Source organism: Nycticebus coucang, chromosome 12 (assembly GCF_027406575.1).
Source record: "Nycticebus coucang isolate mNycCou1 chromosome 12, mNycCou1.pri, whole genome shotgun sequence".
NCBI classification, from domain to species: domain Eukaryota; kingdom Metazoa; phylum Chordata; class Mammalia; order Primates; family Lorisidae; genus Nycticebus; species Nycticebus coucang.
In genome coordinates this window covers 60,766,096-60,791,084 of record NC_069791.1, presented here as the reverse complement: position 1 = coordinate 60,791,084, position 24,989 = coordinate 60,766,096, and the positions used below count along the sequence as shown (strand labels likewise).

General features: G+C 46.6%; 1 protein-coding gene across 2 annotated transcripts in view; it reads left to right on the top strand.

Annotated features, from left to right (window-relative positions):
* Window positions 1–7,975: 7,975 nt before the first annotated feature.
* The window catches only part of ADA2 (adenosine deaminase 2), a 35,916-nt gene continuing 18,902 nt past the window's right edge, over window positions 7,976–24,989 (top strand). Inside the window, exons 1-5 of one of the 2 annotated variants that reach the window (XM_053557725.1) lie at window positions 8,016–8,037; window positions 11,105–11,204; window positions 15,776–16,106; window positions 18,886–19,111; window positions 20,864–21,074. In XM_053557725.1, coding sequence (XP_053413700.1) covers window positions 11,136–11,204; window positions 15,776–16,106; window positions 18,886–19,111; window positions 20,864–21,074 — 837 coding nt within the window. In that variant the 5' untranslated portion in view covers window positions 8,016–8,037; window positions 11,105–11,135. Of the gene's footprint in view, window positions 8,038–11,104; window positions 11,205–15,775; window positions 16,107–18,885; window positions 19,112–20,863; window positions 21,075–24,989 lie in introns of both variants that reach the window. The other variant, XM_053557727.1, reaches the window with a different exon arrangement.

Genomic DNA, 24,989 nt, shown 5'->3' with positions numbered 1-24,989 from the left:
CGCCAAGCTAAGTTTTACTTTTTAATTCAAGTAAATGTCATTTGCAAATTGACAATGTTGTGTTTTGTAACTTATTTTTATTTTTATTTTTTTCAGACACAGTCTTAAACTGTCACCCTCAGTAGAGTGCTGTGGTGTCACAGCTCACAGGAACCTCAAACTCTTGGGCTCAAATAATTCTCCTGCCTCTGCCTCCCAAGTAGCTGGGACTACAGGCGCCTGCCACAACACCTGGCTATTTTTTTTTTTGGTTGCAGCCATCATTTTTTGGCGGGCCTGGGCTGGATTCAAACCCGCCAGCTCAGGTGTATATGGCTGGTGCCTTAGCCACTTGAGCCACAGGCGCCGAGCCTGTCATTTTATTTTATTTATTTATTTGTTTATTTTTGAGGCAGAGTCTAACACTGCCACCCTGGGTAGAGTGCCGTGGCATCATCTTAGCTCACAGCAACTTCAAATTCCTAGCCTCAGCCTCCCAAGTAGCCGGGACTATAAACTACTTTTTCTTTTTTTTTTTTTTTTTGTAGGGACAGAGTCTCACTTTATGGCCCTCGGTAGAGTGCCGTGGCCTCACACAGCTCACAGCAACCTCCAACTCCGGGGCTTAGGCGATTCTCTTGCCTCAGCCTCCCGAGTAGCTGGGACTACAGGCGCCTGCCACAACGCCCGGCTATTTTTTGGTTGCAGTTTGGTCAGGGCCGGGCTTGAACCCGCCACCCTCGGTATATGGGGCCGGCGCCTTACCGACTGAACCACAGGCGCCGCCCTTCTTTTTTTTTTTTTTTGAGACAGAGTCTCACTTTGTTGCCCTGGGTAGAGTCCCATGGTATCACAGCTCATAGCAACCCGAAACTCTTGGGCTCAAGTGATTCTCTTGCCTCTGCCTCCCAAGTAACTAGGACTATAGGCATCTGCCACAATGTCCAGCTACTTTTAGCAACCAGGGGGGTCTCACTTTTGCTCAGGCTGATCTTGAACTCCTGAGCTCAGGTGATCCACCTGCCTCAGTTTCCCAGAGTATTAGGATTACACATGTGAGCCAATGTGCCTATTTTTCTATTTTTAGATAGGGTTTCGCTGTTGCTCAGACTGGTCTCAAACTCCTGAGTTCGAGGGATCCACCCACCTTGGCCTCCCAGAGTGCTCGGATTACATGCGTGAGCCCCTGCACCTGCCCTTTTACTGTCACTTTAGTGCAGGCTTTAGAGAAGAACAAGGGTTAGTTTGTGTGTTCAATCTGCCATCTGTAATAGCAGTTCAGTTCATGCACTGTGAATATGCCCTGATTCCTAGGACAATTGGAGGGGCTCTCACGTAGAACCTGTGGTCCCTTACCTTCTTTGCCATTCTTACAAGTTTGGTTATCTTATTCCTCAGTCTCTGGACAATAAGAAGTTACATATTAGAAGGGAGGATCAAATCAGTGTAACCTGGCTTATTGTACCCTCAATGAATCTCCAACAATAAAAAAAAAAAAAAAGAAGGGAGGATTGCTAGAAGATAGACCCACCCAAAGTAGCAAGTTAACTCAATGAGAAGTGACAGAAAAGTCATATAAAAGGGTATACATGCAGAGCAGTCTAAAGCCAGGGGCAAAGAATGCTCCACACCTCAAAAGCAGCCAAATATGGTAGTAAGGCAACAGCAACACAAAGTATGTTAATATGTGCTCATAATAATCATCCCTAGTTATCAATAAAAGGTTAAGTTTTGTCCACCAGCCCCTGAGAAGCCAAAAAACCACCCCACACTTTAGGAAGAATTATTGAAGGAGTAATTCTTGTGCGGTCTAGTTTTATAGTTGCTTCGTAGTTCAAAAATTTTTATAGGACGGCGCCTGTGGCTCAAAGGAGTAGGGCGCCAGCCCTATATGCCGGAGGTGGTGGGTTCAAACCCAGCCCCGGCCATAAACTGCAAAAAAAAAAATTATAAATATTATTCTATACATATCCACACAAAAAAATTAACTTAAAAAACTAGAAGGCTGGGCATAGTGGTTCACACCTGTAATCCTAGCACTCTAAGAGGCCAAGGCAGGTGGATTGCTTGAGCTCATGAGTTTGAGACCAGCCTGAGCAAAAGTGAGACCCTGTGTGTACCAAAAATAGAAAAACTGAAGCAAGAGGATTGCTTGTGCCCAGGAGTTAGAGGTTATTATGAGCTATGACGCCATGGCACTCTACCCAAGGCAGTAGCTTGAGACTCTGTCTCAAAACAAAAACAAAAACAAAAACAAAACAAAACTAAGCAGGAGGCACATGGTACTTTCCTTTTATTGCAGATAAAAGGAGATTGCAGAAGACTTATGAATGTTAAAACATTTTTGTCAAAATCAGGCCAGGCTCAGTGGCACATGCTTGTAATCCCAGCCCTTTGGGAGGCTGAGGCAGGAAGGGATACTTGAGCCCAGGAGTTCAAGACCAGCCTGGGCAAAATAGCAAGACCCCCGTCTCTACATACAATAAAAACTGGGCATGGTGACATACACCTGTATTCCCAGCTACTTGGGAGGCTGAAATAGGAGGATTGATGGAGCCCAGGAGTTTGAGACTGCAGTGAGCTATGATGATGCCACTGTACTCTAGCACAGGTAACAGTAAGACCTTGTCTCTAAAAACAAAAAAACCCCCAAATACTCCTCCCCAAAATCACACAGTAGTTCCATGAAAAAGCAAACTTTCTACTCCCTAAAAGTACTTTAAAAGCGCAAGTTCTAGCTGAGCACGGTGGCTCACTCCTATAATCCTAGCATTGTGGAAGGCCAAGGGGGGTGGATTACTTGATCTCATGAATTTGAGACCAGCCTTAGCAAGACCAAGATCCCTCATCTCTGAAAAAACAAATAGCTGGGTGTTGTGGGGGGTGCCTATAATCCCAGCTCCTCAGGAGGCTGAGGCAAGAGGAGTGCTCAAGCCCAAGAATTTGAGGTTGCTGTGAGCTATGATGCCACAGTGCTCTATGAAGGGTGACAAAGTGAGACTCTGTCTCAAAAAAAAAAAAAGTACAAGTTCTCAGTATCTGGAAAAATATAATGCCTGATAATGTCTATTCTTGGGTCCTGCTAATTGTACCACCAGTGGGAACTGCTCCCCTCTGCAGAGCGAGCTGGGCAGGCCAGTGTATCCCCACCCGTTGCAAGCCTTTCTACTTCCTTGCTGCCAGGGAAGGCAGTATGGTGGAACCACTGCCTACTGCAAGTGCACCCTCTACTTGTTACCAGCTGTGTGACCTGGGGCAAATTACCTAGTGTCCAGGAACTTCAGGGTATCCATCTGTCAAGTGGGGGTAGAAACAGTCCCTACCTTATAAGATTGCTGCAAGGAGTAGCTGAACATGGTGGCTTAAGCCTGTAATTGCTGCATGTTGGGAGGTTGAGGTGCAAGGATCACTTGAGGCTAGGAGTTCAAGGTTATAATGATCAAGCCACTGCACTCTAGCCTCAGCAGCAGAGTAGACTCTGTTTTTTTTTTTTTTTAATCACTATAAGATTACATGAGTATTAAAAAAAAATGTGGTATATGTATAATTCTCAGTACACCTTAGCAATTATTATTTGTTTCCTTAACTTTAAAGGTTAGAGAATCTTGTTTTTCATAATAAAAATGATATATGCACCACCTTAACCTCTCCTATATTCTGCTATAGTTTGTGTATAGCAGTAGTACATAATTCATGGCAATAGGGGAAGACAGATGTTTTAATGAAAATACCTCTCAGGGCAGCGCCTGTGGCTCAAAGGAGAAGGGCGCCGGCCCCATATGCCGGAGGTGTTAGGTTCAAACCCTGGACAAAAAAAAGAAAATGCCTCTCAAATATTTGTGTAGCCACAGACCATCTTTAATTCTGTAAAGCTTTCCTGTCTCTAATTCTCCACCCGCTTTCCAGGCTTCTTTCCATTTAGGTTTAGTTTTGTAGTCACTAAAAGATGCCTCTGTCCTCCTTTTCTGCCCAGCAGATTTTCAGATTCTGAGTACAAGCCCAGTTTCTGCTTCTGATGGTCACCTTCAGTAAAGCATAAAAAACAGAGACTTATTCCATCCACATTTTACAGTCTCTGCACTTGGCAAATACTATCCCTGAATGGCTCATATTGTCCACATGTGCCCACTGTCGTCAGATGCCACACCTTTTCTGCCAGACAATACTGAGAGTCACACCTGAGTGGAGGCTGACGCCCCTGTGGAGGTGACTCCAGCCATAAAAGTTCTCCTTGGAGCTGGCTCCACCACAGAAGGCCAGAGTTTGGCACCAGACACCTGCCCCTGCACCTCTGCACAGCCTGCCAGAGACGTCCAGATCCCACCCTGCTTTAATTCGTTGTTTCCAGATCGCACAGGTATGTGCACCCAGCACCTCTCTTCTGTTTCCACCTCAAGATTTTTTTTTTTTGTATGAAAGGTTTTTATTGGTGAGGGAGGGATGCTGCAGAGCAGCACCAAGGAGGAGAGAAAAGAAGAGAGAGAGGGGAGAAAAGAGAAAGAGAGGAAAGGGGGGAGAGATGGACACTGAGAGAGACAGAGAGAGAGGAGGGGAGAGAGAGAGCCCACCTCAAGATTTTGTCCTCCAGGGGAGGCACTTGTGGCTCAGTCGGTAAGGCGCCGGCCCCATATACCGAGGGTGGTGGGTTCAAACTCGGCCCCGGCTGAACGGCAACCAAAAAATAGCCGGGCGTTGTGGCGGGCACCTGTAGTCCCAGCTACTCGGGAGGCTGAGGCAAGAGAATCGCTTAAGCCCAGGAGTTGGAGGTTGCTGTGAGCTGTGATGCTACAGCACTTTACCGAGGGCCATAAAGTAAGACTCTGTCTCTACAAAAAAAAAAAAAGATTTTGTCCTCCAGTCTGCCATTCCCAGTAAGCGCTGGCTGACCAGGAACTCCAGCCTCCAGCACTCTATACCCCAAGACCAGACTAAGGGTCCCCACAGCCAGCCTTTGTAGATGTGGAAATTACCTCCCATGTTTAGCCAAATCTGGAGAGAAAAGCTTGGTTTTCAGCTTTGCTTTGGTTTTTATTTTTAGTTGTTTTGAGACAGAGTCTCACTTTGTCACCCTGGGTAGAGCGCCGTGGCATCATAGCTCTCAGCAACCTCAAACTCTTTTTTTTTTTTTTTTTTTTTTAATTTGGCCGGGGCTGGGTTTGAACCCGCCACCTCCGGCATATGGGACCGGCACCCCACCCGCTGAGCCACAGGCACTGCCCGCAACCTCAAACTCTTGAGGCTCAAGCGATTCTCTTGCCTCAGCCTCCCAAGTAGCTGGTACTATAGGTGCTCGCCACAATGCCTGGCAATTTTTTTTAGAGATGGAGTCTCGATCTTGCTCAGGCTGGTCCCAAACCCACGAGCTCAGGCTATCCACCCGCCTGGGCCTCCCAAGTGCTGGGATTACAGGCGTGAGCCACCACGCGCAGCCTGATTTGGTTTTTCAAAGCAACTCTTCAAATGATTTACTTTCAAAATTGATAATTGATTTGCCTTCCTCGTCCTTCTGACTTAATCTATTTTGTTCTTCCTTACTTTGTGCCTTCTAATTCCTCTGACTTTCAAAAATTTAAGGTTGAGTGTGGCACCTGTGGTTCAGTAGTGAGTAGGGCGCTGGCCCCATATACCAAGGGTGGTGGGTTTGAACCTGTCCCCGGCCAAACTGAAACAAAAACAAAAAAATAGCCGGGGGTTGTGGCAGGCACCTATAGTCCCAGCTACTCCAGAGGCTGAGACAAGAGAATCGCCTAAGCCCAAGAGCTGAAGGTTGCTGTGAGCTGTGATGCCACTGCACTCTACCAAGGGTGACAAAGTGAGACTCTGTCTCTAAAAAAAAAAAAGTTTAAGGTTGAGCCAGGCCTGTGGCACATGCCTGTAGTCCCAGCTACTCAGATCACTTGAGCCCAGGAATTTGAGGTTGCTATGAGTTATGACACCATGGCACTCTAGTAGCCTAGGCAAGAGAGTAAGACTGTCTCAATATTAAAAAAAAAAAAAAAAAAAAAAAGTTAAGCTTGAACTTTTTTTTTTTTTTTTTTTGCAGATTTTGGCTGGGGCTGGGTTTAAACCCGCCACCTCCGGTATATGGGGCTGGCGCCCTACTCCTTGAGCCACAGGTGCCATCCAGACTTGAACTTTTTTTTTTTTTGGTAACAGAGGCTCAAGCTGTCACCTTGGGTAGAGAGCTATGGCATCATAGCTCTCAGCAACCTCCATCTCCTGGGCTCAAGTGATTCTCCTCCGCCTCCCAAGTAGCTGGGAGTACAGGCGCCCACCACAACGCCTGGCTATTTTTTTTTTTTTTTTTTTGGTTGCAGCTGTCATTGTTTGGCGGGCCCGGGCTGGATTCGAACCTGCCAGCTCAGGTGTATGTGGCTTGCGCCTTAGCTTCTTGAGCCACAGGCGCCGAGCCCAAACTTGAACTTTTGATGAGAAACTTCTAACCCCTGCATATTTTCACTTTCGGATTTCTTCCTGTTTACTAAATGTTTTACTTTTTAGAGAAGGAGGCGCAAGGAGCCCAGAGATTTCAGGTGTGTGGCAGCTGCAGAGCTGGGAGCACCATAAGGTTTGGGGATAGATGTGAGTGGAATTGGGAAGGAGGACCTGCACCTCCAGCAAGTACCCCTGCTGCGATCTAGCCGTCTCCGTTTCTAATTGGCCTGGAGGTGCACCAGAGCTGTTACTTCCTAGGGTAGCAATGGCTAATACTCATTAAGAACTTACCATGCCTCAGGTGCAGTGCTTTTATTACCCCCACTTTCAGATCAGAAAACTGAAGTATAGAGAGTTTAAATAACATGGCCAGTTCGGCACCTTAGCTCAAGCAGCTAAGGCACCAGCCACATACACCAGAGCCGGTGGTTCGAATCCAGCCCAGACCTGCCAAACAGCAATGACAACTACAACCAACAAAACAAAACAAAACAAAACAAAATAGCCAAGCATTGTGGTGGGCACCTGTAGTCCCAGCTACTTGGGAGGCTAAAGCAAGAGAACTGCTTAAGCCTAGGAGTTGGAGGTTGCTGTGAGCTGTGATTTTATAAATAAATAAAATAAATAACATGGCCATTGCCACACAGCTGGAGGGGTAAAGCTGGCTGCAGAGCCAAGTCCAACTCCCAGCCCTGCTGGGCCTCAGCTTTGTCCACTCCTCTCCCTCCCTTGGAGCTGTTGTTCTTGTTGGTCCCCCCACACCCAACTCTTGTTTCACACACCTCACCCCTCTTCTGTGCTGCCCCCACATCCCTGATTTCCCACTAAAACATGCACATTTTTATTTATTTACTTACTTAATTATTTATTTTGAGACAGAGTCTCACTTTGTGGCCCTTGGTAGACTACCCTGGCGTCACAGCTCACAGCAACCTCAAACTTTTGGGCTCAAGCAATCCTGCCTTAGCCTCCCAAGTAGCTGGGAGACTATAGCTGCCTGCCACATGCCTGGCTATTTTTAGAGATGGGGGGGTCTTGCTCTTGCTCAGGCTGGTCTCAAACTCCTGAGTTCAAGCAATCCACCTGCCTCGGCCTCCCAGGGTGCTAGGATTATAATCGTGAGCCACTTCGCCTGGTTAAAACATTCACGTTATATCAAGGCTACCTTTTCACTCTCTGTCTAATGGGCTAACCCTCATGCACAACCACATTTTGAGGAAGGAGACACTTCCCAAAGGCCATGAACCAATTTTGGAGTGACTCTGTGGAGTGACTCTTTTGTTGTCCAAAGCTTTGTTCTGGACCTTCAGAGACACAGTGCACACAGACACCCACCCCCAAATACACATAACCCTACACGCACACAAACTCATACACAAACGCATAGGCTCACACGCACATACCCAAGGACTCATGTAAACCCCATGCTTGGTCCTCTAGCTGCCCCAGCCCCGCACAGCCCGTCTTCCCAGCTTCTCCTGAGAGGCTGGTGCAACACAGGCCAGAGAGAAGTGAAACCTGCCCCAGCAGGAAGCGAAACCGCTGCTGAGCTTTTCTGGGGCCTTTGGGACAGCTGTTGGGTGCACTAAGCAAACAAGCAACAGTTTCTGGCCCTGCTCTGAGGTAACTGGGGTCCTGTGCGTGGGGGTCTGGGTGGAGCTCCTGGCCGGTGAGACTCAGGAGGTAGCTGGGCAGGGGGGTGTTGGGGTTTTGTTTATCTCCCCACCCTACCTAAGGGGACATGAGACTTTCAGTGGAGGAAGAACAGGCTTTGTCCACTGCAGACCCTTGCAAACGACTGTGGGGCCGAGGACGTTTACTCAGAGCCATAGATCCACACGGACTGTCCCTTTCTTTTTTTTTTTTTTTTGGCTGGGGCTGGGTTTGAACCCGCCACCTCCGGCATATGGGACCGGCGCCCCACTCCTTGAGCCACAGGCGCCGCCCTCCCTTTCTTTTTAGTATGGAAACAAACTACTTTCTTGAGTTTCAGGCCACCATCTTTTAAAAATAAAAGAAAAATTTTGTGGAAGGAGAGATGCTGAAGTAGGTATACTAATGTGTGTTGATGGGAATTATTTTTCTTTATATTTGAACCAGGCTGGTCCTGACCAGCGTTAGGTAGGTAAACTTTTGTCTGGAAGGCCAGGAAAAGCCCACAGAGGCTGGGACACAAATGCTTTTGGGGGTCCTTCTTGGAGAGGATGGAGTTAGAGATTTTGGAACTTTTTGACCTCCCTTATGTGTCACCAAGGAGAGAGGGATAAGGAGCTGGGGCCACTGGCTGGAGAATGCAGCTCAGGCTGGGTTGGGGTGAGAGACAGAAGTCACTGTTCCCTTGCCCTGGAGATCTCAGCTGCAGGCAGATACTTGTCTGAGAAGAGAGTCAGGACTTAGTAAAGTTGAGGACCAGTATAGGTGGTAGACCCTCAACTATAACCATGGTGTTGATAGTACTAGTTTTTTCTTAAAAATCCCCTCTTGGCATCTGATGGACCATGGAATAATTGAATGCTAGGGCTGGGAAGAATCTTGGAATAACCCCATATAACAATTACCAAACTTTCCGTTTTTGTCATATCCTGGAGCCTCTATTTACTTAAGTTTTTTTTTTATTAACTTATTAAATTAAACTTTTAATGTTCAACCAAAGCAATAATAGTCATGATACTATGGGTGTGATGTGTTGATATACACTTTGAAACTACATATCTATTAAAATCACCCATCTCGGGCCGGGCATGGTGGCTCATGCCTGTAATCCTAGCACTCTGGGAGGCTGAGGCAGGTTGATTACCTGAGCTCATGGGTTCCAGACCAGCCTGAGCCAGAGCAAGACCCCATCTCTAAAAATATTTGGATGTTGTGTTGGACGCCTGTAGTCCCAGGTAGTTGGGAGGCTGAGGCAAGAGAATTCATTGAGCCCAAGAGTTTGAGGTTGCTGTGAGCTATGACGCCATGACACTCTACTGAGGGTGACAAAGTGAGACTCTGTTTCAAAAAAATAAAAATAAAAATTACCCATCTCTATTTGTGACCCACCTGAAATAGTATTTTGTGTCACTGATGATTCACAAATCACTCTTTGAGAACCACTATTCTCTGCCAAGTCACTCATTTTACAGGGAGGATCCTGATGCCAATAGACGTTAGTGATTCGCCCATGTTGACACAGTGAAAGGCTGATACTAATTTGAGGCTGTTCCTAAGGTTTCCTCAGTTACAGTCTTAATTCTTCTGGGCATATTGTGTCATATTTCCAAGTATGTAGAAAGAATTCTTTTCTTTTTTTTTTTCCAACTTTTTTTTTTTTTATTGTTGGGGATTCATCGAGGGTACAATAAGCCAGGTTACACTGATTGCAATTGTTAGGTAAAGTCCCTCTTGCAATCAGAAAGAATTCTTAAACCAAGTATGTAGAAAGAATTCTGAAACCAAATTCAGATAGATGATGCAGGTAAAGGACTAAAAGTGCCTGATGTGAGGAGATGGTTAATAAATTCTTTTCCTTCCTTAATTCACTGCTCTCTGCTAGCCTGGACTAGCTGCTCTCTGGAAGCTTTTAGAATCTTTTTTTTTAATGCTTATGTTCTGGATATCAATAATTCACTGAGCTGTGCTAGGTACTTAACAAGTCCTTTCAATCCGAAGACACAGGATAATTTCTTGTATTACGTGTTTGCTTATTTCCTCCCACCTATGTTTTTTTTTTTTTTTTTTGCAGTTTTGTCCCGGGTCGGGCTCGAATCCGCCACCCCTGGTATATGGGGCCAGCACCCTACCCCTGGAGCCACAGGCACCACCCACTTCCCATGTATTTTTATTTTTTCTTTTTCCTTCTGAATTTCCAGTATGTAGGTATTGGCTTTCCTGAACCAATAATCATCTTATTTTCTTTTTCTTTTTTTTTTTTTTGCAGTTTTTTTTGCAGGTCACACCACCTCTGGTATATGGGACCGGCGCCCTACTCCTTGAGCCACAGGTGCCACCCAATCATCTCATTTTCATCCCTCCCATTTGATTCTACTTTCTAAAATTTTCTTCAATTTCATTTTTTTTTTTTTTTAGAGACAGAGTCTCACTTTATGGCCCTCGGTAGAGTGCCATGGCCTCACCCAGCTCACAGCAACCTCCAACTCCTGGGCCCAAGCGATTCTCTTGCCTTAGCCTCCCGAGTAGCTGGGGCTACAGGCGCCCGCCACAACGCCTGGCTATTTTTTGGTTGCAGTTTTGGCCGGGGCCGGGTTTGAACCCGCCACCCTTGGTATATGGGGCCGGTGCCCTATATAGTATATAGTATCTTTTCCTTTGTCTCTGAGGATATTAATTATCATTCTCTTGGATTTTTCTTTGATTTCCTACATTGCTTCATTTCCCCTTAAGTCCCCAGCTCTGTGTGTTTTGTTTTGGTTTCTTTTTCATGTTGGAGGCCTTATTAAAATGTCTTGTGATCATGTGTTCTCTGTCTATATCTATTTATTTATTTTTATTTTTATTTTTTTAAATTAAATACATTTAATTTGAACCAACACATATTTGTGTTTCCCCTGCTACACGAATGGTATTCCGCAGTGAAATTAGGATTGTATGGTGCATCAGACAGATTTAGTAGCTGTCATCACAAGGGAAAAAGAGAAAAGAAAAAATGTATTTAGGATAAATTACTAATTTTTTTTTTTTTTTTAAACAGAGTCTCTCTCTGTTGCCCTCAGTAGAGTGTCATGGCGTCACAGCTCACGACAACCTCAAACTCTTGGACTCAAGCAATCCTCTTACCTCAGCCTCCCGAGGTAAGAAGGACTACAGGTGCCCACCACAACACCCAGCTATTTTTAGTAGAGACAGTATCTTACTCTTGCTCAGACTGGTTTCCAACTCCTGAGCTCAAGCAATCCACCTGCTTTGGTCTCCTGGAATGCTAAGATCACAGGCGTGAGCCACCCTGCCTGGCTACAAAAAATTTTTTTTAATTTACCTATCTTAAATTAAATTTCTTTTTCTTTCTTTCTTTTTTTTTTTTTTTTTTTGCAGTTTTTGGCTGGGGCTGGGTTTGAACCCACCACCTCCAGCATATGGGGCCAGCACCCTACTCTTTTGAGCCACAGGCGCCACCCTAAATTTTTTATTTTTAATTATTGTGGATACATAATAGTTGTACTTTTTTGGAGACAGAGTCTCACTGTGGTACCCTGGGTAGAGTGCTGTGGCATCATAGCTCACAGCAACCTCAAACTCTTGGGTTTAAGTGATTCTCTTGCCTCAGCCTCTCAAGTAGCTGGGACTACAGGCACCCACCACAACGTAAGGCTATTTTTTTGTTGCAGTTGTCCTTGCTGTTTAGCCGGCCCAGGCTAGGTTCGACTCCAGTATGGGTGTATGTGGCCAGTGCCCTACCCACTGAGGTACGGACGCTGCCCAATAGTTATACATATTTTTGAGGTACCTTTATATAATCAAACAATGTGTGCTGATCAGGTCAGGGTATTTGGGATGTCTTTCACCCTGAGTGTTTATCATTTCTTTGTTTGGTATCATTTCATGTCCTCTCTTCTACGTAAGCTTCTATCTAACTGTGTGTTTGTGCCCATAATCAACCTCCCAGTCTCTAGTATCTATTGCTCTATTTTCTATGTTCACAAAATCAAGTTTTTAGCTCCCAAACATAAGTAAGAATATGCAAGATTTGTCTTTCTATGCCCGGCTTATTTTATTTCACTTAACTTAATGACCTCTAGTTCTATCCGTATTGCTACAGATGACAGAATTTTATTTTTTTTTAATGGCTAAATAGCATTCCATTGGGTAAATATACCACATTTTCTTCATCCATTCATTCCTCAATGGATATTTACGTTAATTTCATATCTTTGCCATTGTGAATAATACTGCATTAAACATGGGAGGTGCAGGTCTCCCTTTGATATACTCAATTATTTTCCTTAGGACAAATACACAGTTGTGGGATTGTTGGATTATATGGTAGTTCTGTTTTTAGTTTTTTGAGAAATCTCTATAGCGTTTTCCATAGTGGTTATACAATTTAATTCCCACAAACAGTATGTAAGAGTTCCCTTTTCTCCTCCTCCTAACCAGCATCTGTTTTTTGTTTTTTTTTTTGTATGTTTTGTGTATGTGCGTTTTATTTTATTTATTTATTTATTTATTTTTGAGACAGAGCCTCAAGCTGTCGCCCTGGGTAGAGTGCCGTGGTATCACAGTTCACAATAACTTCCAACTCCTGGGCTCAAGCGATTCTCTTGCCTCAGCCTCCCAAGTAGCTGGGATTACAGGCGCCTGCCACAACACCCGGCTGTGTATATATATATATTTTTTGGTTGTAGTTGTCATTGTTTTTTGTCAGGCCCGGGCTGGATTTGAACCCACCAGCTCTGGTGTATGTGGCTGGCAACTTAGCTGCTTTAGCTACAAGTGCCAAGCCTGTGTGTGTGTTTTAAATAATAGCTGTCTATTCTACTGGAATAGATGATATTTCATTGTGTGTGGGGGTTTTTTTTTGAGACTGTCTTACTATGTGGCCCTCTGTAGAGTGCCTTGGCATCACAGGTCACAGCAACCTCAAATCTTGGGCTTAAGTGAGTCTCTTGCCTCAACCTCCTAAGTAGCTGGGACTTAGGCACCCGCCACAACACCTGGGTATTTTTTTTTTTTTTTTTGCTACATTTGTCATTGTTGTTTAGCTGGCCCAGTTTGAGCTCGAACCCATCAGCCTTGGTGTATGTGGCTGGCACCATATTAACTATGCTATGGGCGCCGAGCTTGTGTGTGTTTTTGCTCTTGTAGAGTGCCATGACATCATAGCAGTTCACAGCAATCTCAAACTCTTGGGAGCTCAAGAGATCCTCTTGCCTCAATCTCCAAGTAGCTGGAACTATAGGTGCCTACCACAACACCTGCCTAGTTTTTCTATTTTTAGTAGAGACAAGGTCTCACTCTTGCTCAGGCTGGTCTGAACTCACAAGCTCAGGCAATCCACCCACCTTGGCCTTCTAAAAGTGCTAGGATTTACAGGTGTGAGCCACTGTGCCCAGCATTTCATTGTGGTTTTGATTTGCATTTCCCTGATAATTAGTGATGTTGAACACTTTTCCATATTATCTATTGGCCATTTGTCTTCTTTTGAGAAATATCTTCTGATGTCATTTGCCTATTTTTATTGGGATTGTTTACTTTTTTTACTGTTGAGTTGTTTGAGTTCTTTGTGTATTGTGGACATTAGTCACTGGTTGGATGGGTAATTGACAAATATTTTCTCCCATTCAAGAGGTTATCTCTTTATTCTATTATTTCTTCTGCTATTTTTTATTTATTTATTTTTAAAGCACTTTCATTTTGGCTCAGCACCCACAGCTCAGTGGTTAGGGCTCCGGCCACATACACTTGGGGCTGGTGGGTTCTAATCTGGCCCAGGCTGCTAAACAACAGTGACAACTACAACAAAAACAAAATAAATGGTCAGACATTGTGGCAGGCACCTGTAGTCCCAGCTACTTGAAGACTGAGGCAAGACAATCACGTAAGCCCAAGAGTTTGAGGTTGCTGTGAGTTGTGATGCCACCGTACTCTACTGAGGATAACATAGTGAAACTCTGTCTCAAAAAAAAAAAAAAGCACTTTCATTTTACTCTGTTGTCCAAGTTAGAGTATTGTGGCATTAGTCTGGCTCACAGCAACCTCTAACTCCTGGGTTTAAGTGATCCTCCTGCCTCAGCCTTCCTACTAGCTGGGACTACAGATGCCCATCGTGACGCCTGGCTAAGTTTTCTTTCTCCCTTTTCTTTTTTCTTTTTTTTTTTACAAATTTTTTTTTTTTTTTTGGTAGAGACAGAGTTTCACTTTATGGCCCTAGGTAGAGTGCCGTGGCCTCACATAGCTCATAGCAACCTCCAACTCTTGGGCTTAAGCGATTCTCTTGCCTCAGCCTCCCAAGTAGCTGGGACTACAGGCAGCCACCAAAACGTCCAGCTACTTTTAGAGACGAGGTCTTGCTCTGGCTTAGGCTGGTCTGGAACCCGTGAGCTCAGGCTATCCACTTGTCTTGGCCTCCCAGAGTGCTAGGATTACAGGCATGAACCACGGCGCCTGGCCTACACCTGGCTAATTTTTGTGTTTTTAGTAGAGACAGGCGTCTTGCTCTTGCTCAGGCTAGTCTCAAACCCCTGAGCTCAAGCAATCCTCCTGCCTCAGTCTCCCAGAGTGCTAGGAGTAAAGGTGTGAGCCACTATGCCCAACCAATTTTTTAATTTCTTTTTCAAATTTAATTTTTTTTTTTTTGAGGCAGTATCTCCCTATGTCGTCCTCAGTAGAGTGCTATGGCTTCACACCTCACAGCAACCTCAAACTCTTGGGCTTAAGCGGTTCTCTTGCCTCCGCCTCCCAAGTAGCTGGGACTACAGGCACCTGCCACAACGCCCAGCTATTTTTTGTTGCAGTTGACATTATTGTTTAGCAGGCCCGGGCCAGGTTCAAACCTGCCAGGCTTGGTCCATGTGACTAATGCCGTAACCACTGTGCCACAGGCACCAAGCCTTAATTAGTTAATTTATTTATTTTTAGAGACAGAGTCTCCCTTTGTCACCTGCCGTAGAATGCCTTGGCATTATCATAGCTCAAAGCAATCTTAAACTCCTGGGTTCAAGCAATCCTCTTGCTTTAGACTTCCAAGTAGCTGAGACTACGGGTGCCCACCACAATGCCTGGCTATTTTTAGAGACCGTTCTTGTTGTTGCTCAGGCTGGTATCCAACTCTCAAACTCAGGCAATCCACTGATCAGCCTCCCAGAGTGTTAGGAGAGACGGAGTCTCACTTTTGCTCACGCTGGTCTCAAATACCTGAGCTTAAGCACTCCTCCCACCTCAGCCTCCCAAAGTGCTAGGATTACAAGCATGAGCCACTGCACCCAGCTGAAAAAAATTTTCAGAGATTAAGTTCTCACTATGTTCCCTAGGCTAGTGTGCAATGGCTATTCACAGGTAGGATCATAGCACTTTGCACCCTTAACCTCCTTAGCTCAAGCAGTCCTCCCACCTGAGCCCCCTAAGTAGCTGGTTATATTTTAAAATGAAACAACTAAAAATCTGATTGCAACATCTTTCTCTATGTATGATCCAGGGCTCATTGATCTTAAAGCTTCACTGGTGGCCTTGTGTTGAACTTTCATTTGTGAAATCACTAGCTGTCTGCACCTAGAGAAAAATATCCTTCAATATCCTGCCTCCTAATAATCTGAGATCAGGGTGGGGAAAGGAAAATCAGAGTGTGACCTTTAAATCTGCAAATTTCCACCTGCCCATCCCTCTTTCTAGTCCTATGGCATCTTCATCTGAGCCATTCCTCTTCCAGGCATTCCCAATGGCAGTGGGGAACCCATCTGGGTGGCCGGCCCTGAACTTCCTGCTCTTGGCTGTGGTGGTGTCTTTCTTGGGCTCAGTCCTATCCATAGATGAACCATGGACCCACATACTGAAGAAGGAGTCAGTGATGCGGCTGGGTGGGCAGCTGATGCTGGACACCCAGGAGGAGAAAGTCAATGAGAAGCTCATGACCATCAAAAGAGATGAGATGACCGAGGCCATGAAGACACTCGTGTTCCCACCCAGCATGCACTTCTTCCGGGCCAAGAGTCTCATTGAGAAAAGTCTGGTGTTTAATATCCTGAGGAAGATGCCAAAAGGTAGAGATTGGAGGAGGTCGTTTTGGGGAGTCCTGGGAAGGTAGAGGGGACTAAACTTGGAGCTGTTATTATTTTTTCTTTCTTTCTTTTTTTTGAGACAGAATTTCACTTTGTTGCCCTTGGTAGAGTGCTGTGGCATCATAGCTCACAGCAACCTCAAACTCTTGAGCTCAAGCAATCCTCTTGCCTCAGCCTTCCAAGAAGCTGGGACTATAAGTGCCCACCACAATGCTCAGCTATTTTTAGAGATGAAGTTTCCCTCTGGTTCAGGCTGGTCTCGAACTCCTAAGTTCAAGCAATCCTCCTGCCTCAGCCTCTGAGTGTTAGGATTACAAGTGTGAACCACAGAGCCTGGCTTCTTTCTTTCTTTATTTTTCTTCTTTTCTTTTTTTTTTTTTTTCTTTTTTAAAGATAGGGTTTCGCTCTTGCTCAGGCTGGTCTCGTACTCTTGAGCTCAAGCAGTCCTACTGCCTCAGCCTTCCAGAGCGTGAGGACCACAGGCATGAGGCACTACGCCCCACTGGAGCTGTTATTGTTATTGGAGCTGGTGTTCTAAATGGAGAAGAGAGAGCTCCATTCAGCTTCTCTGCTCCTCTGCTGTTACTTCCTGGATAGGAAAGAGGTGTTTTATTATGGCTTTTGGTTCATTTTGGAATCCAAAGCCCCTGCTTCCTTGAGGACTCAGCCTCAAAGACAGTCAGGATTGGCCTGAATATTCCTGGTCTTCCCTGACAAAGCTGGAAAATTGGCTATGAGACAATATCCAGGGTCCAGAGAATCCTTCAGAGCTTTCCTCACAGCCTTTCTTCTACCCTTTTTCCAGGAGCTGTTACCAGACAGGATACAATATGATGTATCATCCTTGGTAGTATAAACACACTTCTGGGAATAGTAAAATAATTAGAATCCTGCACATATAAATAGCAGTTTGCTGCTTAGGATTTTTCTATACCTTTCTTTTTAATCATATAGATAGGGATTCCTTTTTTTTTTTTTTTTTTGAGACAGAGTCTCACTTTGTCCCCCTTGGTAGAGTGCCATGGCATCATAGCTCACAGTAACCTCAGACTCCTGTGCTCAAGCGATTCTTGTTGTCTCAGCCTCCCGAGTAGCTGGGACTACAGGCAGCCACCACTACGCCCAGCTAATTTTTAGAGACGGTCTCACTCTTGCTCAGTCTGGTCTCTAACTCCTGAGCTCAGGCAATCCACCTGCCTTGGCTCCCCAGAGTGCTAGGATTATAGGCATGAGCCACTCAGCCCTGCCCATAAATAGAGATTCTTGAAAAAAAAAATAACATTGGGAGTCTGTAAAGTAGCAACCCCAGTACACTATGGAATATTTTTTTTTTTTTTGGCCGGGGCTGGGTTTGAACCCACCACCTCTGGCATATGGGACCGGCGCCCTACTCCTTGAGCCACAGGCGCCGCCCCACTATGGAATATTATGCAGCCTTAAAGAAAGATGGAGACTTTACCTCTTTCATGTTTACATGGATGGAGCTGGAACATATTCTTCTTAGTAAAGTATCTCAAGAATGGAAGAAAAAGTATCCAATGTACTCAGCCCTACTATGAAACTAATTTATGGCTTTCACATGAAAGGTATAACCCATTTATAACCTAAGAATAGGGGGAAAGGGAGGGGAGGGAGGGGGGAGGATGGGCGGAGGGAGGGTGATTGGTGGGATTACACCTGCGGTGCATCTTACAAGGGTACATGTGAAACTTAGTAAATGTAGAATATAAATATAACACAATAACTAAGAAAATGCCAGGAAGGCTATGTTAACCAGTGTGATGAAAATGTGTCAAACGTGGGCGGCGCCTGTGGCTCAAGGAGTAGGGCGCCGGTCCCATATGCCGGAGGTGGTGGGTTCAAACCTAGCCCCGGCCAAAAACCAAAATAAATAAATAAATAAATAAATAAAATAAATTAAAAAAAAAAAAAAAGGAAAATGTGTCACACGGTCTATAAAACCAGTGTATGGTGCCCCATGATCGCATTAATGTACAGAGCTATAATTTAATAAAAAAAAAGTAGCAACCCCAGTTGACGGGGCATGGTGAGAGGTGGTAACACAGCCAAGCTTAAGGAGCGGGGACACCTGCGCAGGGGCTAGTACCAGGGTCAGGGACCATCTGGGCAGACAGGGCTGAGAGGCTCTGTGTACCACGTTGAGAGGAGCACCAGGGATACCTGGTATCTGGTCGGAAGGACACATGTGGGGCCTCCAGGCTGAAACCTGCAGGCCAGAAGCTGCAGAGATGCAGACTCTGGAGCAGAGTGCAGGGGTGGGTGTGCAGGAGTGGCTGGAGAGCAGGAGAGGATGGCGGATAACCTGCGGACAGGATGGGCCTGAGGCTCATTCTTCTCGCCTCCCCATGTCAATGTTAGGGGGCAAGGCCCCACTGAAAGGCTAGGCTCCCAACAGAGGGCTGGAAGCTGAGGGCCTGGCTTGATCCTCAGCCTTCTGATTCCAAGCCCAAGGCGCTTGCACCCCACATGGTGCCCCTCACAAACTGAATGAGACTACTGAAGCTTCTGACCCATGAGGCGAGAAACCTCCACTCTTCAGCTAGAGCCGAGAAGGCAGGGGCTGTCCAGGGCAGATAAGAACAAAGGACACGGTGGTGTGGCTGAGGCACAGTCTGAGCAAGGTGACCAGACAGCAGTGCTTATCGGCCACTTCTTCCTGTGTATCCTTGCTGTCCTCCCAAGCACCGCACCTTGGCAACTGTACTTCACTGCCTTGTCCCCCGTCTCCTCGCCTCTCCAGGGGCTGCCTTACACCTCCATGACTTTGGAATTGTAAGCATGGACTGGCTGGTGAAGAATGTCACCTACAGGCCCCACTGCCACATCTGTTTCACTACAAGGGACACCGTGCAGTTCAAATTTGCTGACCGGACTCCCACCATTCTGAAGTCAGAAGAATGTTCAAAGTGGATTTTGCTGGAGGATTTTCGTAAGCAGACAAAGAATGTCACTGAGTTTGATGACAGGTGAGTGGTAGTTTGGAAAGCATGTGTCACAGGCCTGTCACGGGGTGTGCAGTGCATAGGTGTGTCTCCCTTGGTAAAGCCCACATATAAAAATCTGGCTTTAGGGTGGCACCTGTGGCTCAGTGGGTAGGTCACTGGCCCCATGTACCAAGGGTGGCAGGTTCGCCAAACTGCAACAAAAAAATAGCCAGGCATTGTGGCGGGCACCTGTAGTCTCAACTACTTGGGAGGCTGAGGCAAGAGAATCACCTAGGCCCAGGAGTTGGAGGTTGCTGTGAGCTGTGTGATGCCATGGCACTCTACCGTGGGCAATAAAGTGAGACTGTCTCTACGAAAAAAAAAAAAATCTGGCTTTATAAGAGGGTTAGGCAGCCTTTTCTCTTAACTTTATAGGGTACATGGCTTAACAAAAGCAATCAACACTTTTTTTTTTTTTTTTTTTGTAGAGACAGAGTCTCACTTTATGGCCCTTGGTAGAGTGCCGTGGCATCATACAGCTCACAGCAACCTCCAACTCCTGGGCTTAAGCGATTCTCTTGCCTCAGCCTCACAAGTAGCTGGGACTACAGGCGCCCGCCACAACGCCCGGCTAAGCAATCAACACTTTTTGTGTCCATAGTCATTTCCTGGGGTATTTAAAATTTGATTTAATCTGCAAAAGGTATTGTCAGCAACACTGTTGTTGCCACAAATGAGATTTGTCTTGATATCCAATAAGACCAGAGAGAAGTCCCTAGCTCTTGAAGCGACAGTCTGGCTGGAAGATGATGCAGCTTAAAAACACAATGAAGTAACTTCCTAACGACATGTATAGTGATATTGTAATAACACTATTTTAGTTGTAGAGTGCTTTCATGAGGTTCTTTCTTTTTTTTTTTTTTCCGTTTATGGCGAGGGCTGGGTTCGAACCTGCCACCTCCGGCATATGGGGCCGGTGCCCTACTCTTTGAGCCACAGGTGCCACCTCATGAGGTTATTTCTATTTATTAGATAAGAAACATGATACAGCAAGGTCAGGTAAGCTGCCCAAGGCTACATGACTGGGAAGTGGCCAGTTGGGCACACAAACCTGGATTATGTAGTGCCAAGTCCAGAGTGATTCCCATCACGTGGCCTGCATTAGTCTGCTCATGCTGCCGCAATAGAATACCACAGGCCAGGTGGTTAAACAGCAGGAGTTTATTTTCTCACAGTCCTGGAGGCTGGAAGTCCAAGATCAAGCTGCTGGCATAATAGGTTTCTCCTGAGGCCTGTCCCTGGGTGTCCGCACGTGGTCTCTTCTCTATGTGTGTACTCCCAGTGTCTCTTCCTCTTCCTATAAAGTTCTGGTCCTGTTGGAATAAGGCTGTACTCTTATGACCTCACTTAACCTTGACTACGTCCTTAAAGGCCCTATTTCCAAGTGCAGGCAGTTTGAGGTTAGTGCTTCAACATTTGAGTTTTGGGGGGACACAGTCCATCCATAATTCCCACCAAGAGAGCTTGGTCTGGGATGTGAGCACCGTGTGGTCAGGGGACCAAAAGTGTGGATGGAGAACAGGCCTGGCTGGTGCTGTTTTCTGGGGACGGTGAGCAGGCAGTGGCTTCCTAGCCATGAGGACCAGGCTCACACTGGACGCCCCGGCTGCTTCCTGTTGTCCCTTCCTTTGCTCTGCTCACTGGGATGCGTCCTGGCTTGCTTCTGGGTGGGAGACGCAAAGTGGGAGTAGCCCTGCAGGTGCCTCTTCCACCACCCTCCCTTTGTTTCAACAGCCTGCTGAGGCATTTCACCCTGATGACCAAGGACCCTGAGGTGACGTATACAGACCAAAATGTCGTCTGGTCAAAGTTTGAAAACATCTTCTCCACCATCTCTGGCCTTGTCCATTACGCACCAGTGTTCAGAGACTACATTTTCCGGAGCCTGGAAGAGTTCTATGAGGACAATGTGCTCTACATGGAGATCAGGGCCATGATGTTCCCGGTGAGCCTGTTCTACCCCCGTCCCTTCCTCTTCTCTGCTCCGGCCTGATGCTCACCTCTCACTTGCTGGGACTGAATGCTTATGGATTTACCTGTAGATCTCTGGTGCAAGGTGACAGGTGCCTTTCTAGGGCCACCATGAGCAAGGAAACCTGAAATGGACAGGGTTGCCCGAGCAGATCTGGGGATGCAGCCCTCACTTCCCTGTGCCCCTCTCATGGTTCCCTACTTCTCTCCTCTGCTGTGATACACGGTCCACTGGTGGGAGCTGGGAAGGGGCAGCCGTGGAAGGAGGAGAAAGAGGACATGGAGAGGGCGGCGCCTGTGGCTCAGTCGGTAAGGCGCCGGCCCCATATACCGAGGGTGGCGGGTTCAAACCCGGCCCCGGCTGAACTGCAACCAAAAAATAGCTGGGCGTTGTGGCGGGCGCCTGTAGTCCCAGCTGCTCGGGAGGCTGAGGCAAGAGAATCGCTTAAGCCCAGGAGTTGGAGGTTGCTGTGAGCTGTGTGATGCCACGGCACTCTACCAAGGGCCATAAAGTTAGACTCTGTCTCTACAGAAAAAAAAAAAAAAGAGGACATGGAGAAAGGACTTCAGGAATAAAGGAGCCACAAGGCAGAAAGTTAGGAGGGAACCTTTGAGCAGTTTCTGTGGTGTGCTAAGAAGAGAAGCCCAACTTCCGGGAGTAGAAAAATGGAATGTTGGTGATAACCAGAAACTAGATTTGGCTGATTGAAGCCCCTGGCTGTGATTTAAGAGGCAGAAAGTAGAGGTAGCTAGAGGAGAACCCAGAGGCTTCTCTTTAGGGTAGAGAAACTTCTACCCTAAAAGGAAGAAGCTCCATAAGAAAGGAGCATGGAGAGGTTAAAAATAGGGGGGAGAAAGAGAGCAGGATGTCCCTTAGGACAAAAGGAGAGGTCACCCCCCCACCCAGGAAGTGAGATTGTCCCACAATCTGAGAATGTTCTCTAAGACCAGAGGGGAGGTGGGTGTGGGGGCACACATTGGGTGGCAGTGGTTGCAGAGGGAGTAGGTCCTGTCCTGCCTCCCCTGTTCCACACTGGACAAGGCCAGGACACCGCTGAGACTGAGGGCAGTGCATGTTTGAGGGAAACTCTCGGGGACGGGCAGGTTGCTGATCCCAGAAAAAGGAAGCGATTCCCAGAGATGCTGAGAGCCGGCCCAGGCCAGAGACAAGATTCTGTCACAGTCCACACTGTGCGTGCTTCCTGCACCCATGAGCCCAAGTTAACAGGATGAACAAAGAGGAAGAACTGGAGGGCAAGGAGGGCTTCTCAGCTGGAGGAGTATGAGGATTAGGAGGTGGGCAGGTGGTGAGATAAGCAGAAGGTGAAATAGTAGGAACTTGCAGAGTGGCCACCAAGGAGGTGAGTGACCTGGAAGGGTAGGGCTAGGGCAGAAAGTAGTAAGTATGAGCTCAATTTGTCAGAGTGGAGCTGCTTGGGTGAGAACTTCCGGGGGGGATTGTTGAAGTGCAAGATCTAAGGAGGCAATGTCCTTGGGATCTAGTGTGCCCAGGAAGACCTAGGATGAAGCAACTTGGGACCATGACAAGTGCTTTAGGGTACTCTCCTAAAATCAGCTGAGAGAGCGGGATCCATGGAGCCCTAATTCTTAGAAGACATTAAAAACAATTTGGATTTTAAGGAAGAAAAGTTGAAAAGAGAAACGGAGGGTGGTGCCTGTGGCTTAGAGGGTAGGGCGCCAGCCCCATATGCCAGAGGTTGAGGGTTCAAACCCAGCCCTGGCCAAAAAAAAGAAAAGAGAAACGGAAAAGATTAGGAAGAATCCAAAAGGAAGAAGCATCATTGTAACAAATCTGACATTAGGGCCTTGCATTTTGGCCAGAAGCAAAGGATGATTTCGGGTACTATGAGAACAACCAACCGCAGATTTGCAGACTGGAGCTGGAAGAATTGGGGGCTCTGTGTTGGAAGGGGAAGAGTCTTTTGAGGAGAGCAGCCATAGGTGATCACATACTACTAGGAAATTCTTTTGCTGAGTCTAGTGAAGAGAAATTTCCTGAAGACCTTTTTTGCAGGGGGGAGGGCAAAGTGGATGGGGTGTTGAGTGTGTGGGCATGATTCCTGAGCACCCCATGTGACAGGGTCACAGGGTTTGAGCTAGTTAAACATTTTTAGTGGCTTGGGAAAAGTGACCTTTGTTTTTTTTTGGCCGGGGCTGGGTTTGAACCCACCACCTCTGGCATATGGGGCCGGCACCCTACCCCTTTGAGCCACAGGCGCTGCCCAAAAGTGACCTTTGGGTAGAGTCTCCTTTACATTGTATCTAAAATAATCTGCTCTTTCATTCACATTTTTTTTTGAGACAGAGCCTCAAGCTGTCCCCCTGGGTAGAGTGCTGTGACATTGCAGCTCACAGCAACCTCAAACTCCTGGGCTCAAGCGATTCTCCTGCCTCTGCCTCCCAAGTAGCTGGGACTACAGGCGCCTGCCACAACACCCAGCTATTTTTGGTTGCAGCCAACATTGTTGTTTGGTGGGCCCGGGCTGGATTCGAACCTGCCAGCTCAGGTGTATGTGGCTGGCGCCTTAGCCGCTTGAGCCATAGGTGCTGAGCCTCATTCACATTTTTATTGAGTATGCAAATGCATTGGTGACTGACCTTCAAGCTCGTGAAAGGGTCCACAGGGTGGCAACATTTTGGTGTTTTTTAGCATATTCTTTTAACTTTATAAGCTTAGAAATTTTATTATTACTGTTTTTTTTTCTTGAGACAGAGTCTCACTAAGCTGCCCTCAGTAGAGTGCTGTACCATCATAGCTCACAGCAACCTCAAACTCTTAGGCTTAAGTGATTCTCTTGTCTCAGCCTCCCAAGTAGCTGGGACTACAGGCGCCCACCACAATGCCCAGGCTATTTTTTTGTTGCAGTTGTTTAGCTGGTCCAGGCTGAGTTCAAACCCGCCACCCTCTGTGCATGTAGCTGGCTCTGTAACCACTGTGCTACGGGTGCCAAGCCAGAAATTTTATTATTTGTAGACGCAGAAGTGATAGGACTCCAGAGGATTGATACACATTGACAAAATTCATAAGGAATGAATGTATAAACAAGAAGGTCAGAATGGAGCTATCATTCAGACCAGACACTCCTGCTTCCTAGTCAGGAAATTTTTTGCTTGAAGCCAAATCATAGTCATAAGTTTGGTGAGCTAGAGGCTTAATGAACCCCTCACTGAGCTTTGAGAATTTACTTGGTAACACTGTTTTTTTTTTTGTTTGTAGAGACATAGTCTCACTGTCCCACCCTCGGGTAGAGTGCCGTGGCGTCACAGGGCTCACAGCAACCTCTAACTCTTGGGCTTACGCGATTCTCTTGCCTCAGCCTCCCAAGCAGCTGGGACTACAGGCGCCCGCCACAACGCCCGGCTATTTTTTTGTTGTTGTTCTTGTTGCAGTTTGGCCAGGGCTGGGTTTGAACCCGCCACCTTTGGCATATGGGGCCGGCGCCCTACTCACTGAGCCACAGGCGCCGCCCCGGTAACACTGTTCTTAATCTTTGGAAAATCTGTTAAAAGCTATCTCTCTGGCAGAGTTCAGTAGATCACACTCATAATTCCAGCACTCTGAGAGGCTGAGGCGGGAGGATCCTTTGAGCTCAGGAGTTTGAGACCAGCCTAAGCAAGAGCAGGCTCTCAACTCCACAAAAATAGAAAAATTAGCTAGCCCTGGTGGTGGGCACCTGTAGTTCCAGCTACTCACGAGGCTGAGGGAGCAGGATCGCTTGAACCCAGGAGTTTGAGGTTGCAGTGAGCTATGATGATGCCATTGCATTCTATAGGGTGACAGAGTAGGACTCCATCTCAAACAAACAAAAACCAACCTGGCAGCACCTGTAGCTCAGTCAGTGGGGCGCCAGCCACATACACCGAAGCT